Consider the following 16,924-nt stretch of genomic DNA (forward strand, 5'->3'; position numbering starts at 1 on the left):
AATCACTGTTTCATTAAAAACGCAACACACTGTCAGTCTGTGATTATGCTTGATTGCAGGAAAAGACAGAGTTGTTTTCCGTCCTTCCTTCGTTTATTTTCTAATGAGACTGTAAAATTGGCTGCGCTGTCTTACTGATGAAAAAACAAAATGTGTCATCTGCCTTCTGTCCCACCACTGCACAGACCATCCTGGAGGATGAAGTGGACGATCCCGTTTACCAGGTAGGTCTGTAGGCACACAGAGCAGGAACCAAAACATCGCTGAACTTGATGCTTTCCTAGCTTCACTGGTGCTGTTTTCACTCTTAAAGCTTGGAATTAAAAGAAAAACAATTAATCCTTAATTTAAATATCTCCTCCAGTCACTGATCTGCTTGAATTAATGATTCATGATATTTCACCATTCCAGTAATACACAGTAGACCATCCTAGTGGACAGTTTTGTTCAACCATTCAACTCCCATTTGCCAGTGCAGTGTTGTAAAACCATATTTTTTAAGTTGATCTGTGTCAATGTTCTGATTTCTTCCAAAGACATGCCCCCCCTGACAAGTTGTTACCCCCACCCCCTTTTCTTTTTGTCCTGTGCATTTATTTGGCTGAACATGTTTTTTTTTTCTCTGTGTTTGCTCACACTGAATACAGACAACACTAACTCTTACTCTGAATGCTATGTTCAGTGGTACGTCCAACCACCTCCCAGATCACCTCTGTTCTTTGCTCTTGAAGTGTGTTTTGCATAAAATCATTCCATTTGCAGATTTCGATTATGTTGATGTTGGTTGACAAAACTCCAGACTGTGGCCAGAATCTCAAAGGAATACTTTGACATTTTGGGAAATACCCGTATTTGCTTTCTTGCTGAGAAGATCAATCCCAATCTCATGTCTGTACAGTAAATATGTAGCTGGAGCCAGCAGCCAATTAGCCTAGCTTAGCATAAAGACTGGAAACAGTGGGAAACGGCTAGCTTGGTTCTTTCCAAAGGTAAGAAAATCCACCAACCAGCACCTCTAAAGCTCACCAATTAATACATTATGTCTTGTTTGTTTAATACGAGCTGCAGTGTTAGTTTTGACAAATGTTCACTAGTTTTAGTCAACAATGCTAAGCAAGTCTTGCTCACTTAGCATTGTTGCAGCTACTGTACCTGTGTTCTGCAGAGCAGCTGATCATTCAGAAGTTGCTAAAACGTCAGATAACATATTGATATTTCTTCAGCGAGCATCTAAAGAAAGATAGATGAATTAGATTTAGATGGTTGACCGTCAAATGTAATCTTGAAACTTAATCATTCCTTCCAAGAGCAACACGAAAGATAGCCAAATGTTGTTATAATTGGACAGAGCCAGGCTAGCTGTTTCCCTGTTTCCTTCTTAATGCTAAGCTAAGCTAAACAGCTAGCTAGTTCTAGCTACATATTTGTGGTATCAGTCTTCTCGTCTTACTGTCGGCAAGAAAGTGAATAAACATATTTCCCAAAATGTCAAACTATTCTTGTAATCCACAACATTTATTACCGTCAACCGTAAGAGGAGATACTGATCGATTTGAGGACTTATGAGTCTTCACTCATGGATCTCAAGTGAATATTCTGACCTCTGGGTCTATTTTCTCTCAAAGAGGTGGAGCATCACATTGCTGATGTTGAAGCGAGACGTCTAGCTAAGACCTCCACATTGCCTTGAACTACTGCCTGACCTATTATACTTGTGCTCTTTCCTCTTCCCACCTCACTCTTTTTTCTTTCTCTCTTCATCTCCCCATTCCTTTTTCCCATGCCCCATTTTTTTACACCCTTTCACCCTTTATATTCTTGATCTCATTTCACTCCCCATTCGACGCCATCCTCACTCCCCTGTGCTTTCATTTATTCTCGTCATGTATCACTCCCTCGTTGTATCTCTCTATTTTATATGCCAACCTTTCTCTCTGTCTTCCCATCTCATTATTCTCTGCACCTCTATGCCTTGCCCACTACTTCTGTTCTATAGTACATAGTGTTTGAGGCTGGACACGAACCCCTCCGTGGCCCCCAGTCAGAGGAGAGCGTTTATCAGGTACAAAGACAAGCACTGCCCCCTTTTGTTCTCCCTCTTCATACTCTGTGATAGATGATAATAGTAACAGTACTAACAACATGACTTTATAGCACCTTTCTTTCTAAGAGGTTACAAAGTGCAGATTGTGTTCTGGGGATTCAGAATTAGATCAAAGTTTCTGTTTTAATGTGGCCAAAGATGAAAAGCCAATCAGGAAAGAACCGAATGAAGCTGTGAGATCTATTGAAAAGGGTTCGTTTCATGTTGAAGTTATAATCCGATTTGGGAAACCCATGGTTAAGAGCAAGTTTGGTTTCACACAGCAAACACTTCTACTTTGTCAGAAATACAACAGAAGAGCACCACGAGTAGTTTTTCCTCACAACAGCAGGACACAATAACGTTGGTTACTTTGCTGAGGAGTTGGAGGTGTGCAGCCTCTCACCTGAAACTCTTCATCTAACAGCTCACTGTGGCTGCTCTTTCTCGTTCCATTACTCCCTGCAATTGTTAAAACTTTTACTTTGTCTTGCTTTGGAGATTTTTGATGAGCGATGACAGTCAGCGCTAACTTCCGTGACAAACACATGCGCGTTTCCCGTGGCTTCTTTGCAATAAAAGCCATTTCACGTGAAGCAGCGGTAGTTGCCATTAGCAGTAACTTAACACACCTCTGACACGGTGTAAAGAGAGCAAACATTAAACAGTGCGGATGTTTTCATCATTGAGATAAAATTACACTGGATTACATGCATACATCGTGTCCTGTGGCTCCCTCGTGCGTGTGAGAGCAATAGGAATCCAGCATGGGAATGGCGGACTCCGCCACTACCAATGTTAACTACAATATTGAGGAAAAAATTTCAGGAAAATCTTAAGGATTATAACTTTAAAGATGCTAAAAATAAAAAGGCAGCAGCTTCGTGTTTAAAATGATGCCTCATATAGAATCTATGACGGCTGCAGATGAGTCAAGGTCAGTTGTTTAGTCTGGATAGTTCACCAGAAGCCTGTATACCAGACTCCTTTTATATATCCAACACTTTGACCTTTTGGCTTCAGACCATTTGAAGGACCTGCTAGGACTCCAGGGACCTGTCGTATGGTTTAATCCTACCCCCCTCCCTCCCTTTCTCTCCCTTTCTCCCTCTCCTCCTCCTCCTCCTCTTTTTGCCTCTCTGAATCTTGCGTTCCTCTGAAGATGAAAGATGCAGAGAGAGATTAATCACTTGCCATGCCATTTGATCTCAGAATGAAACAAGATCAATAGACTTGGGGAATACGTAACTGAAAGTTAACCAGTCGAGGGAGCAATAGGAGGGAGATGCAGCGTGGTTAAGAGTAACATATAGTTCGAATAAATGTGAGGGAAGTATACAAAGGAGGCCAGAGCTGAGGCATTTTCGTATTGTCAGATGAACCAGTTGAGACATACTGTTGCAGAATAACAATGGGCTTTCTTAATGCTCACAGAACCAGCACACACCATCCTCGAGCATTGTTTGCAATCAATATTGATTTAAGTAGAATTGATTCAAAAAACAGCTGTATAATTTGCATAATCCCATTGCTCTAAAAGATAGAATTACATCTAAAAAATTGACTAAATAGAAATGGTGTAGTCAGCTTTTTCTTTTTCAATAGACGTGTTTCAGTTCTTCTAAGCTCCTGTTTTTTAATAATCCAGCCTAAACATAAAAAAGGTGTTGCTCTGTTACTTACGTTTGAATCGACCTCCAATCCAATGCAGGTCCCAACCAGTCAGCAGAAGGAAGGGATCTATGATGTCCCAAAACGCCATTTCATGACTGTAGGTGTTTTTGTTTTTTTATTATTTGTTTCTTTACTCTTCTACTTGCAAACCTCTCTGTAAGATCCTCTTGAAGGAAGTGCCTTAAGCCCCCTTTGACAGTGTCCATTCGTAATATTATGCTCTACTGTATTTAATAGTTATGTAGTTATGTATTACAGCCTACAGGCTCTAAAACGCATCTCCCAAGCCAAGGACGAGTCAGACTGGTGTCTACGCCTGCATTCACTTTCTGTGATGAGGATGAAACAAAGCTACATTGGTCATGCCTAGCCTGCTCGCAGAGATAAGACTAATTGATTGGTCAACCAAAGTCGGACATGTCAGCAATTTCACAGGACATTAGAGAGGCAGGCTTCGTATCCAAAATCCAATCCTGAGCAGAATCGGACGCATGTCGGGACCAGATGGTCGAGACAAAAATCAGCTTGGAGTCTGTTTGCCGGTCCCATCTGACTGGCAGTGGACTGACTAGATGAATGAAGGGGTGGCTGTTCCGTCTTCCTCCGGAGGATGAGGACGAGAGGTTTGTAGGTGGGGTGGTTGTTGGGTTGAGCTGCATGCAGTGTAGTCACGGCTACATACAATCAAGGCTACCAAACACTCATAAAACCTTAATGAATAGCAATTTATTTTTCCAGCGTGAATTGAATTGATCGGAAGAACAGCACATTTTTGATCCCCCCCCCCCCCCCCCCCCCCCGCCCCCCCTTTTCATCCAACTGAAAATATATTTCATCTCATCCTGGTAGGTTTTACCACCATGCAGTGACCACGCTATTACATCTCTCAAATCGCCTGTAAACAACATTCATTCAAGCCTATTTCGCCAAACACTCACCCAGAGGGAATTTCCACGCAACTTCTGAAAACAGCCCTAGCAAAGTGCTTCTCTTACTCTGCGCTGTTTGTGTGCTTGTTGCTCAGCGTATCAAACAGATCAACTGTCCCCGCCCCCTTGCTATCTCACCCACACAGTCCATGGCCACTATAAGTAGCAGCGCTTCCACATCTCTTAAGTGTTACTGCTTGTCTGTTCATTCAGTTGGAGCTTTTTGAGAGCCTCGAGCTCCCCTGATGTGTGTCAGTGCCTGCAGGGAGAGACCTCTGTGTACAATGTTTACCTTTTTTTTTCAAATTCTGACTCATTCTGTGCCCCTCAATGGTCCCAAAGTGCCGTGCAAACTGTGCGACTCCGCTATGTCCCGGTTTATTCAAGGAGGACATAAACACCCTGTTAGCAGCAAAACTGATTGCTGTGATTCCTCCCTTTTCTTTCTTTTGTTTAAATCTGTTGTGTTTGTATCTGTTTATTTCTCGCATGCAAATCCTGCGTGTTCTGTGTGTTTTTGTGCTTTTCCAGTGATTCCATTGTCTGCTTGTGCATGGCCCCCAGAGACATTTCATGCAACTTAGCCATCCCATAGCCTCTTCCATAGCCGCGTCCCCTCTCTTTTAAGTACAGCCAGTGGAGAACAGAGGGGACTAGAGCAAGGGGTCACGTCTGCCTATAGGGTGAGGTGGCCTCATTGTCTTGGTTGGGTGGTTCCAGGAGCTTCTTCCTTTCATTCCTTCGATGAAATGAACACACTCCTCCGTGTATGCGTCTGCTCACGGAGTCGAATCAGCATGATAAAGCGGCCCCAGGCTCTCACGGGGGCCCTCTTGATTGGCAGACATAAGAATATCTAATCAGAGCCTGTTTTATGGGACTGAATAGCCTTTTACCCACTCAATTATAGCGAGCCATGAAAGATTCATTTTAGATCCATTTTCTGATAATGAAACGAGGGGATAGTTGTTTCTTGCCATCCACAGCATAAACTGCCTTTGTGAATGGATTTCAATCCCCACACCTACCCACCCATGTTACCACCATACCCTATCTGGAGATGAATTCAAGGTTTCATGACTGTGCAAATCTCATTGTCGTGATGTATCACCGGACTTTGTCTCTCTCTCTCTCTCTCTCTTCCTCGTCCCTTGGTTCAACTCACAGAATATCAACCACTTTGATCTTTTCGGCGACATGTCCACTCCTCCCTCGGTGAGTGCTGCCACACAAAACCAAACCCTGGTTAACTTAAGTTTATAGACTCACATGGATTTCATCACGACAGTTGCATCTAAAATACCTGAATATGCGACAGCACTGCAGATTAAAGATAAATGTGCAGCGCTGTGACTTTGAGGTGACTTTGAGGTGACTTTGATAGTGGTGACATCTGTGTGTGTGTGTGTGTGTGTGTGTGTGTGTGTGTGTGTGTGTGCTTTGCCTCCCAGATGCCCCCATCACCTGCCAACACACTGGACCCTAGCAGGAGCAGCCGCCAGCAGCAACATACTCCTGCTGAGATGTATGCCCCCTTCAGCCCCACCTCTGTGCCGTCAGGTAGCTACCCAGACTGATACGCTGCATCTTTTCCACAATACAGAACATAAAAGAGAATAAAGTGCTGGTGGGGATGTCTTTCTTTGATGTGTAGTTTGTGAAAGGCCTTGCCAAGCCTTGGCAGGATGTGGATTTATCTCAGTTTTTTATAAGGACCACACATCGAGCAGCAGTGTGATTATGCTGTAACCGACGGAGATACTGTGTAAAGTGATGTGTCTTAAAGGACCACACTGGTCGTTTTGCATATTTTAGCAAAACCAGTGACATTGAAGTTTTCCAAGAACGTTCCAACGTCATTTAAAGACAGCGCCTACTGAGGAGCGACCCTTTTATTGCAAGAAACAACTTAATTCGCACCATCCTTTCACAATGTGTCTGTCCATGATAACATAGCTTATGAAGTCAATGCTTTTTGCCAGCTAACTCTCATATTTCAGAGGTTGTCCTGGAACACTCCAACAAGGAAGCACTTTCAAGACGGTCCTTGCTCACAAATGCATTACCATGCAACAGTAACAAAAATATGAATGTGAAAAAAGTGCACTGTTGATTCAGTGTGTGCATGTGATTCACACTTGGGTTAAACCAGGTGAAGTCTACATATGGGCCTGTGAGTTTACCTGAGGACACCATTTTGAAACGTCACAATTGTACTTAATAATAAATCTTTGAGGCGTGCATACACTACCTTGTGAAGCAAGTTTGGGAGGGAAATCAATGGAAGCCTGTGGCTGTTTGTAAGGCAGGAAATCAATGTAAAAACTCTGCAGGCATGTAAAGTGTTCAGCATGGGCTAATGGGCTAAATCATTAAGCGCGACTCGCAGACGGCTGTAAAAAACAGTCTACGGTACCACTAGTATGGACATTTAATTTAAGAAACAGGGCCCAAAGTCTGAGACTGTAAAAGCTTTAGAATGCTGTCCTTAAATGCACCTTTTTGTTATTAACGTCAGCATTGAAAAGCTCTCATTGTTAGTCAAAGATTGCAAGACAGCAATATCAATAGAGGAACATTCTGCAATTTTGAAAATCGATGCACTGAACTTATAATCACAGGAGACAAAATGTATTCTGTGCTCATAATAATGATAATCTCCACTTCCTTTTCCTGCCTTAATATCCTTTAATCATTTTCTCCACCTTCTTCCTCTTCTTTCTACTCCAGGTTATATGACCATGGGTCCAGTGCAGGCAGCCCAGTGGGCGCAGCAGCCGTTTCCTGCCCAGGCTCAGACTCTGGCCTTTCCTGTTCAGGGGCCCCTCCAGGTGGCTCAGGTCCTCCCTGGTGGTCAGCCAGTCATCTGGAGCCAGGCCAACATTTTCCCGGCTACTCAGCAACAGTGGGCGGCCATGGCGGCCTACATGCCAACCCAGACCGTGGGCGTGGGGGGGCACGCCATACCAGCTGCCATGCTCCAAGGCCTGGTACCCATTACCACCATGTGCCCCCAAGCCTGCGACCTATCAGCCCCCTCCTCTGCCATCACCAGCCCCCAGCACACGGCCGACCCCGCCCTGCTCCAGAGGCAGCTGAGCCTGGGGAAGGAAGGCCTCTGCATGGACTCTGATGCAGGCGAGGGCCCCTCTACATCAGGAGCCGGAGCAGCAGGTGTGGGAGCTGGAGTCGCGTCAGCAGCGGTGAGCAGGTGTGGGACACCGGGCCTCATGAGTGTACCGGACACACTGGTCTGCAGTCAGCTGCTGCCACCTTCAGCTGCCGCGACCCAGGAAGAGGAAGGGAGCTGTAGTGATCTTGACCTCTCTAGGATGACCTTGAGCCCAGGTACATCCACATCACCATCTACTGAATCTCGTAAGTGTTCTTAATTATTGTCCTCCTACATAATTACAGCTTACTAAAACATCATCTGTACCACTTTATATGAAGAGCATGAAGCAGTTTAAAAAATCTAAAATCTCAGTTGAACCATTTTTATTAGCATTGGATGGCAATGTCACTCTGTCGGTCAGTCCACCACTTTGGTCCAGACTGGACTATCTTACTATCTTACCACTGCCATGAAATAGGGTTAAAAGACAACAATGATCTCTGAGGTTGAATCGTAATGACTTTTTATTCAGTGGTCAAAATGTTCACTTATCCAGTGAAATATCGCAACATCTACTTGATGAATTGGTACAAACGTTTGTACAGACATTCATGGCTCCCAGATGGTGATCCCCAGACTTTCCCTCTAGCGCCACCATGAAGTTCACATTTGTGGTTTTGAATGAAATGTATACAAAACTATTGGATGGAATGCTATGAAATGTAGCACAGACATGACCCCCTCAGGATGAACAGTAATGACTTCGGTGATCCTCTGACTTGTGCATGCTAACACTCTAAACTAAGATGGTGAACATGGTAAACATTGTAACTGCTTAACAGCAGCATGTTGTTGTTGTTGTTGTGAGCATGTTAGCACGCTGATGGTAGCATTTAGCTCAAAGCACTGTGAGCTGCCAGCATGGGTGTAGACTCTTAGTCTTGTTTTATTGTAAGAAACAAACACACAGAGGGAGAAAGAGAATCATGAATGAGGCACCGACAGCCAGGGGAGAGAGAGAGGTCCCAGGATGGCTGATGGTCCAGCACAACTAATAAACAACTAACTGAAAGTTAAGGCAAAAAGTTTGGATTTCAAGGCCTCAATGGAGTAAGACTGTCTGATGTCATTAGGGAGGTTATTCCAGAGGAAGGGGGCACGATAAGAAAAGACCCTGCAGTCAGCTGACTTCTCTGGGGACAGACAGGAGCCCTGTAGTCTGAGAGCGGGGAGCACGGGATGGAATATAAGGTTTAAGGAGGGATATGCCCATTTAGACAGTTGTGCTGTATTTGATGGTATACAGAATACAGATCGTCAGGTACAACAGAAAAGAAAGTCGATGGGATGACACGCAGTAAAGGTCATGGTCTAGTTTTGAATCCATTACTTCTTAGTATAGGTTTTGCATGTTGGTAGCTTGATGCAAAAATGTATTCACAGATTAGCAGATTAGCACTGAGCAGTAAACGCTCCACGTTTTGGTACGAAACAAAGGTGAAATCCTATCCTTCCATCGTCTTGCTGTATTTTAATGCATATTTTCTTTAATGCATTTACTGAACTTTTCTTATATCCTCTCTTCGCAGCATCCACTCCAGCCCCTCAGCAGAGCTCGTCTTCAGACTGCCCCCCCTCCCAGGCCAGTGACCCCCCAACAGATCACTCCCCTGTAGACCCAGAGGGTAACTCAAGCAACACCAAGGAGGAACAATCGGTGCGTGCTAACCCCCCCCCCCCCCCCCAAGGTCACATCCCAGTCAATAATATTCATGGATTTGATTTAAAAACTGACTGGCATGGTGCTATAATCTATTATTGTCATATGGATGATCTGTTCTCAAGTAACGCCGCATGTAATCACACAGAGCAGAATGTCATGTGATTAGTGGGGCCAAATGGGATTGATTTTACCCTTTTTTCAGAAAAATGTCAAGTCAATTAGACATGAAAGGTCAAAGATGATTCAAGTTTCTTGATTAGATCATATATAATAAGGTAACATTATGTTTCGAGGTAATCATAGTTGTCGTTATTTTCCTGAATGTTTGGCTGATGTCGTTCTGGGAAATGTGGGAGAAAAAGATGCTAATTTGGCAGTATGGAGAATGTTGATTATAGAGAGATGAAGTTGATTTTGCCAAAATCTTATAGCTTTCATTCTCTCTCTTTCAGGGCTTTGTTGTTACAAGGTCGATCTCTCCGGTGCCCAGTGGAGCCTCTGATCCTCCGCAGGATCAGACTGGTCCACAGGAAGACAGCTAGAGAACAGCAGACACTGAGTGGGTATTTCATGGTCCGGTCCCCTCCTCTCTTATTGGCCTTGTGTTATCTATCAACTACCTTCACGTTGTGTCATTTCATGTATTTTCTCCCCTGCTCTTTTAATCTCCAACGTCCCCTCTCTTTTTTTTTTAATAACCCTGCTCTGTGTTTCTTTATTAGCTTCATATTTTCATTTCTCCCATTCTCTTAAGGATGAGTGGTTTGCTGCCAATTGGAGAAGAGCCTTGGTTTAGTTAAATGTTTCTGTCATTATGCCCTTCTGCCTCACCCATAATGAAAGATGAGGAAGGCCCAATGTTTCCACCTGGTGGTCAGAGTTGTAACTGCACATATACAGCTTTATGATAATTGGGTATTTTTTTTGTCTTTTTAGGAGATGGAAGCTCTCAAGGCCAAGACAGAAGCTCACGAGAAAGAGAAGAAGAGAGAGATGATTGACTGTGAACAGCAGCATCTCACAGCTGGATTACACAGACTTCTGTTCGGTTTTTTCAACCTTTAAAGGATATTTTGGCAGTTCTGTATCAATCTGGCTGTCCTAGGATCTGCTTTCCTCCAGAGGCCACATACTGTACTGTACTGCACTCCTCAGCATGACAACCAGACTTTGGCTTTATCGTTCAATCAAATAACCTTTCAACCAGGAAGTGACCTTTGACCTTTGACCGAAACCTACAGCAGGAGGTGATCGCACCCCCCCTGTAACGGATTAATGAGTTTATACCTGTGAGGATACGTTAAACGGCCATGGTGACACTGACGATGCAAATTATTATTTTTGGAACCTTTCACGAGGAGCAGCGTCCTACTGTATGTGGCTGACCCTCAGTTTGTCAACCGCCACCAGCAAGGACTGCACACAGCAGATGGATTTGCCAAATGTTCTCATAGTGTTGCTCCACCGATTCGTCCACTTGCATGAACAGACTTAATGTGGATTCAGCGGACTCAGCTGTGAGCAAAACTGTTCTCTGCAGCTTCCGTCAAGATCTGAAACAAAGTTTAAAAAATCTAATTTTTTTTCTTCCCCCTTATTTTATAAGCTGTGAATTCTCACTTGATGACACCAAGTCATTAGAGGTATTGAAATGACTTTGAGGCATCAATGTTGAAATCTAAATTTGCCAAACATCTATTTTGTAAATAAGAATCTTCCCAGTCCCCCTTACCTGAGCCTCTGTGCCATAACATAGCTCTCTGCCTCTTGGATGCCAACTACCTGTGTTTCTCTCAAGCAATGCCCTACCAGCACCTCCATTTTTTTGACGTCTGGATGTTTGTTTTTGCTTTTGCTGCCATTGACTTTTTATTTCTGAAAACGTCTTTGGTTTCTGTTCGGTTGGTGAGATATGAACTGTGAATCTGTGTTACATGGTCATTCAAAATAAAGCCTGCTGTTTCCTGTCTCACTCATTTTGGACTTGACAGATGAAAGAACATGAATGCAAGAATAGCGACAGAAGATCTTACTACTTCTTAAAGGTTGCAGACTTTTTTTCAAGTAAATAGGAGGCAGATTTCATCCTGCATCTCTTTGTTTTTAGATATTCTACATTTCCAGCTAAGGTCGCATTGTTTACAACTTGCCTCTTAGAATCATATCTCTGTTTGGTTTCTTGGAATAAATTAGCAGAATAAACCCATACTGATGTGATGTGGCTAAATAACCACAAGCTCCGAGACAGTCGAGTGCATTTCTATGCCTTATCAGGTTTATTTCTGTTGTTCAGTCACTGTTCTTCTTGTCGGGTCATTTGTATACAGTAAACAGGTCATTGTTGTAACAAAGCACTTGGGCGTATTGTAGGTCTGCTCCACCGAATGGAAATGGTCAAAAAGAAAGGTAACATTATATAATATGAACAATAGAGACATCACTATTAACTGCTAGACTTACAATAACAAACGGTAACTGTACCCCTGCTCGTGTAAGAAAAATGAGAAATAGTCCAAAATATTTTGTAAATTTTATTTATGGGATTAAGAATTGTCATGAAAAAGAGAAAAAAAGGACTTTTGTACGTCTATGACTTCCCCATACACTGTACCCATGCCACTGTTCAGTCACAAATAAAATATCATGTGATTCCCACTTTTCTGCTTGGTTTTCTTTTCTGTCGCTTACCTCACGCCATCTTTCTAATGGCGCACTGTAAAGACCACAGAGGCTGCTCTCCTCACACAAACACCTGAGATATCCTCCATGCGGTCAAGCATTGTCATGTGACTATTGTTATGTGTTACATTAGTACAATCCTCACATTCTTTTTTGGGCTGACATGAGGAGTAAAACAGCGTTGTTGGAGTAATTTCAATTGTGGCCACTGTGTGGCGCTGTGGGTGGCTGCAGTAGCCAATTTCAGGGAGATACTAATTTGATTCAGGTGTGGCGCACAGGGAGGTGAATGGTTCTTGACCGTAGGCAGGTAAAGGTGGAGAGTTTTTTATGTTGAGAAATGTACTTTTGTTGTACTTTTGAAAATGAATGGATTAGCTTATCCGAATTAAGTTTTTTGGCTTTTGAAAAGTTTTTGAGAACAAAAGAGCATCCAAGGAGGAAGCACGCCACCCACACCACAGCCACACATACAAAACTGACCAACAACTAGAGGTGCGTCAACAAGCGTCATTCAAAGTCTATTCCAAGTTACTGTTTCTAATATATCACTATATGTTACATTATCAGATTTTTTATAATGATGCCTCTGTGTATTTAGCATTGAGCTGGTCAAAGAGAAGCTAGATTTAACTACTTTTCATACAGTTAGGTAGTTTATTTCAGGGGTTCCCAACCTACAGAAAAAAAGGGACTGCTACAAATATTTGCATTTATTTTTATTTAATATTTGTAAGTTTAGAGGGGAGATCACTTTTTGTGGAACTCCATAAACATCTTTTTTTTTTTTTTTAAGTGTCACTAGCCAAAAAGATTGAGAACCGCTTAATCTTTAGCAATGCTTTGTATTTTGTAAGCTTATCATATGTTTATGTTTACAGAATCTTAATCTGAATAGTAACTCCAGCTGTCCATATAAAGGTAGTGGAGTAAAAAGTTGTAAATATTTTCCTCTCAATTGTAGTGGAGTACAAGTACGAGTATAAAGTAACATAAAATAAAAAACTACTCATGTAGAGTACAAGTACCTCAAAAGTGTACCTAAATACAGTACTTTAGTTATTGTACTTAGTTTCTCTCCACCAATGCTGTCCTTAAAAACATGGATCTACCAGTTGCTCCCCACAGCACATACTGCTATGATAACACATGTTATCATAGTGTTTATTATCATTACATTATTAGTAATATCAGTAGTATTAGTGACCCTTATTAGATTTGAGTTAGTTTTAGTCTTATGATGCTTTTCACTGAGTCAGTAAACCACAGCTGGGTCTTGGGATTGTGTCATTCTGTAAAATCCACATTGAGTTAAAGTTTAAAGGTCGTAAGTACAAAAACATGACTCAGATGTAACAGGAATTCACTTTATTGGAAAGCCTTCATTTCCCACCACTGACGCACGTTATCTGAAGTGTATTTTCTAATCATTTCAGATTCATCGCATCGCCACTGGTTATACACAATAAAATATATGATAACTGGAAAGACATGCAGACCTCCCGGTTTTCTATCAAAGCAGGCTGCAGATTCTGAACTGCTACATTATAAACCGCGTCAACATGTGTTAAATACGCACTGACACAAGGCCAAGTTTTGCGGCTCCGAGGCCTGCAGTGTTGTGTATTCAGCTCCAACTCTGAGTCTAACGGCAGCAGTGAGTTCATAACCAGGCCAGTATTGATCAGCGTGTTTACACAGAGAGCTGAGCAGTGCCATCTCCTCGTTCACAGTCAGTCATTACACACAACCATGAATGCACTCAGTTTGCAGTGCTGTCTGCTCCATACTTTGAGCTTGGCACTTCTGAGGTAGGAGTTTTATTTGTCTGTTTATCAACAGATTGTCTTTTTTCATTATCCGGTTAAGTTTAATTTCCATTGAGGTTAACCGTTGTCAATGCTCAAACATGATTTCCAATGTGAGATTAAAAGTGATTTATTTCACTTTGAACTCTAAATCGAGACTTTTCTTTGATTAAGATCTATCAGTAGATCTGTCAGTAGCCAATCCTACAGCAAGATACTGCGGAAAAACAAAAAGGTCTTTGCTCCCAAAGTGGTAAAACTGTCTGTTAATGACCATTTGTTTGGATTTGACTTACATCTACATGTCACAGCCAAGTTGCCGTCACAACAGTGAGCAATGAAGAGCCGAGTGTTCGTGAAGCTCGGGCAGTGGGCGATCAGGTGGTAGTTCAACCGGTGGACTGTGTTCTATCAGAGTGGAGCACTTGGTCACGCTGCGACACCTGTCAGAAAAAAAGAGTAAGTATGATGATACCAGACAGGTGATAGTGGGCCTGGGGGACATCACAGCTACAATACATGGCATGCGTTTGTTAGCCCGTCAGGACACCACAATGCTTGCCTGATGATCTGATAGCTGATATTTTGTGCTGATGTTTAACATGTCTAAATTACAAGTGCATTCAGAGACACAGTCAGACAACGAATAAGCCATTTTAGCAAACTGTGATACAGCTAAATATGGCTGAAAAGTTTTAGCTCCGCCCCCTGAACACATACAAGCCATAAGAGCCAGTGATTGTGAAGCATGACTGGAGCAGTTTGTCAATCAGCTAATGCAAGCGCAACTTGCTCTGTCTGAACTAATGTTATGCTTGATTTAAAAACAAGTTTTCATTGTTACCCCATAATGTGGAAAAGCCTCTGAATCAGCCTGTAGACCACCGTGTGACACCAAAATTCCCCACTGAACACATGTTAATGATATCATCTGTTGTCACCAGTTTCTGGTGTTCCCCAACCATCTTCCTCTATTCAGAATAGAAACATTAAATACTTAAGTGAAGCATTTCTTTTATAAAAAATTCTTCTAACATAAAAAGAAACATTTTGGAAAATGCACTTTCCTGCTGAGAGTTACGAAAAAATTGGTACCCTCTCATTTCAGTAATTTAAATTAAATATGAAGCTAACTTTTGTACGTCTATGACTTCCCCATACACTGTAGCCTCGGCATGCTATCAATCTTCTCGTCCAACTCTCTGCAATAAAGCAAATAAATATATTTCCCAAAATGTCAAACTTTTCCTTTTACTAAAAACTGTTAATCTCAATTTAAAAATCAAGCAAAAATGTTCAAAAATGAAAAAGACACACTGGTTTTATGGACTGCAGTGAAGTAAATATATGGTCAATTGTAATGCAGCGGTTATCAAAGATGAGATTAGATCTCGATAAATAAATCATTCCTATAGTGTTAAGATTGAGAGATCATTCAATTTTGCAGTCTAAGGCAGTACATATTTTGACCCTTGTTGGCTTTTTTTCTGCAAGGTAGTATTCCACTGCTGGCAAGGGTCTCTGCTGATGTACTTCAGTGCTCTATCTCATCCACTTTACAAGGAGGCGGATTAATAACCTTGACATGACAAAGTGAAAACAGCCCTCTAATGGGATTACGGCTGTTATAGTTCCCTGAGGCAGTTTCCGAGCTCTTCCACCACCTTTATTGGGTAGCAGCGAGCCTTCCTCTGTGTTTCTCTGACCATTTATGCGTTTGTCTCCCTCAACCATCCAGTTTCGCTATGCTAAACTGGTCCAGCCGTCGCAGTTTGGAGGGCAGCCGTGCAATTCTAATGGCAGGGAGGAAGAGGCCTGTAACGTTCCAGACCGCTACACCTGTACCAATGTTCCTCTGTGTGAAGGTTTCCTCTGCACCCAAACAGGTATATCCTACACCCGTCCATAAATACTCTACTCTCCTTCTGGAGAACCATATAGCATCATGAAGTCTCGTGTTATACAACCACACAGCAGTGACACTGGGTGTTGGGATGTTTAAAAATTCAGGTCACAAGATGAAGAAAATTAATAATCTGTGTTTGATGTGGGTGAGTCATCTCAGACTACTTTGCATTTTAAGAGCTTTGTACTTAAAGGAATAGTTTGACATTGTGGGAAATTATTTGTAAAAAGTTACATAAAAAGACGCTAAATATGAAGCTGCAGCCAGCAGCTGATTAGCTTAGCTTAGCATAAAGACTGGAAGCAGAGGGAAACAGTTAGTCTGGTTCTGTCCAAAGGTAAGACATCCACTTACCAACACGTCTAAAGGTCACTTAAGTCACTGCCAAGATATAGTCCGTCACATAACCCCCAATAAAATCACAACTTGTCACCCCTCAACACACCTCATCTCATTTGTTTAATCTGTGTATAAATAAAGTTATGGTTTTACAGGGGTTTGCGCTCGACTATTTCGTGGCCAAGCGCAGTGACTTCCTGGACTGGTGTCAACCTTTCCACAGAGCCCGGCTAGCTGTTTCCCTCTGCCTTCAGTCTTTATGCTAAGCTAAGCTAATCGGTTGCTTGCTGTAGCTTCATATATAGCGTACACACATGGTATTGATCTTCTCATATAAATTTCAGCAAAAAATCAAATAAGTACATTTCCAAACTGTCAAACTAATCACTTGATCTTGTTTTGGAAATTAACCGCCCATGCCTCTCCTCTGCTTCAGGTCGCTGTATTCACAGAACTCTGCAGTGTAGTGGGGAGGATGACTGCGGGGACATGTCAGACGAAGTCGGCTGTAAGAATGTACATAAGCCCTGCAGGGAGGAGGTTGAAGAGTATTGGGGGATCGAAAACCTTGCCAAAGGGTGAGTTAAATTCCCATTGGCCTGAAATGTGAGTCCCAAACATTTTCGGGGACTCAGATATGTAAACATGTTGCTCTTTTCAAATCAACC

At 42.3% G+C, this 16,924-nt stretch overlaps 1 protein-coding gene across 1 annotated transcript in view; it reads left to right on the forward strand.

Annotated features, from left to right (window-relative positions):
• Positions 1-16,924, forward strand: part of LOC139296442 (uncharacterized) — a 32,905-nt gene that overhangs the window by 12,590 nt on the left and 3,391 nt on the right. Inside the window, exons 6-16 of the mRNA XM_070918842.1 lie at positions 186-224; positions 1,997-2,062; positions 3,795-3,854; positions 5,854-5,910; positions 6,138-6,246; positions 7,417-8,064; positions 9,391-9,518; positions 10,461-10,527; positions 14,343-14,470; positions 15,750-15,897; positions 16,693-16,834. Coding sequence (XP_070774943.1) covers positions 186-224; positions 1,997-2,062; positions 3,795-3,854; positions 5,854-5,910; positions 6,138-6,246; positions 7,417-8,064; positions 9,391-9,518; positions 10,461-10,527; positions 14,343-14,470; positions 15,750-15,897; positions 16,693-16,834 — 1,592 coding nt within the window. The remainder of the gene's footprint in view (positions 1-185; positions 225-1,996; positions 2,063-3,794; positions 3,855-5,853; positions 5,911-6,137; positions 6,247-7,416; positions 8,065-9,390; positions 9,519-10,460; positions 10,528-14,342; positions 14,471-15,749; positions 15,898-16,692; positions 16,835-16,924) is intronic.

Source organism: Enoplosus armatus, chromosome 14 (assembly GCF_043641665.1).
Source record: "Enoplosus armatus isolate fEnoArm2 chromosome 14, fEnoArm2.hap1, whole genome shotgun sequence".
Taxonomy (NCBI): Eukaryota; Metazoa; Chordata; class Actinopteri; order Centrarchiformes; family Enoplosidae; genus Enoplosus; species Enoplosus armatus.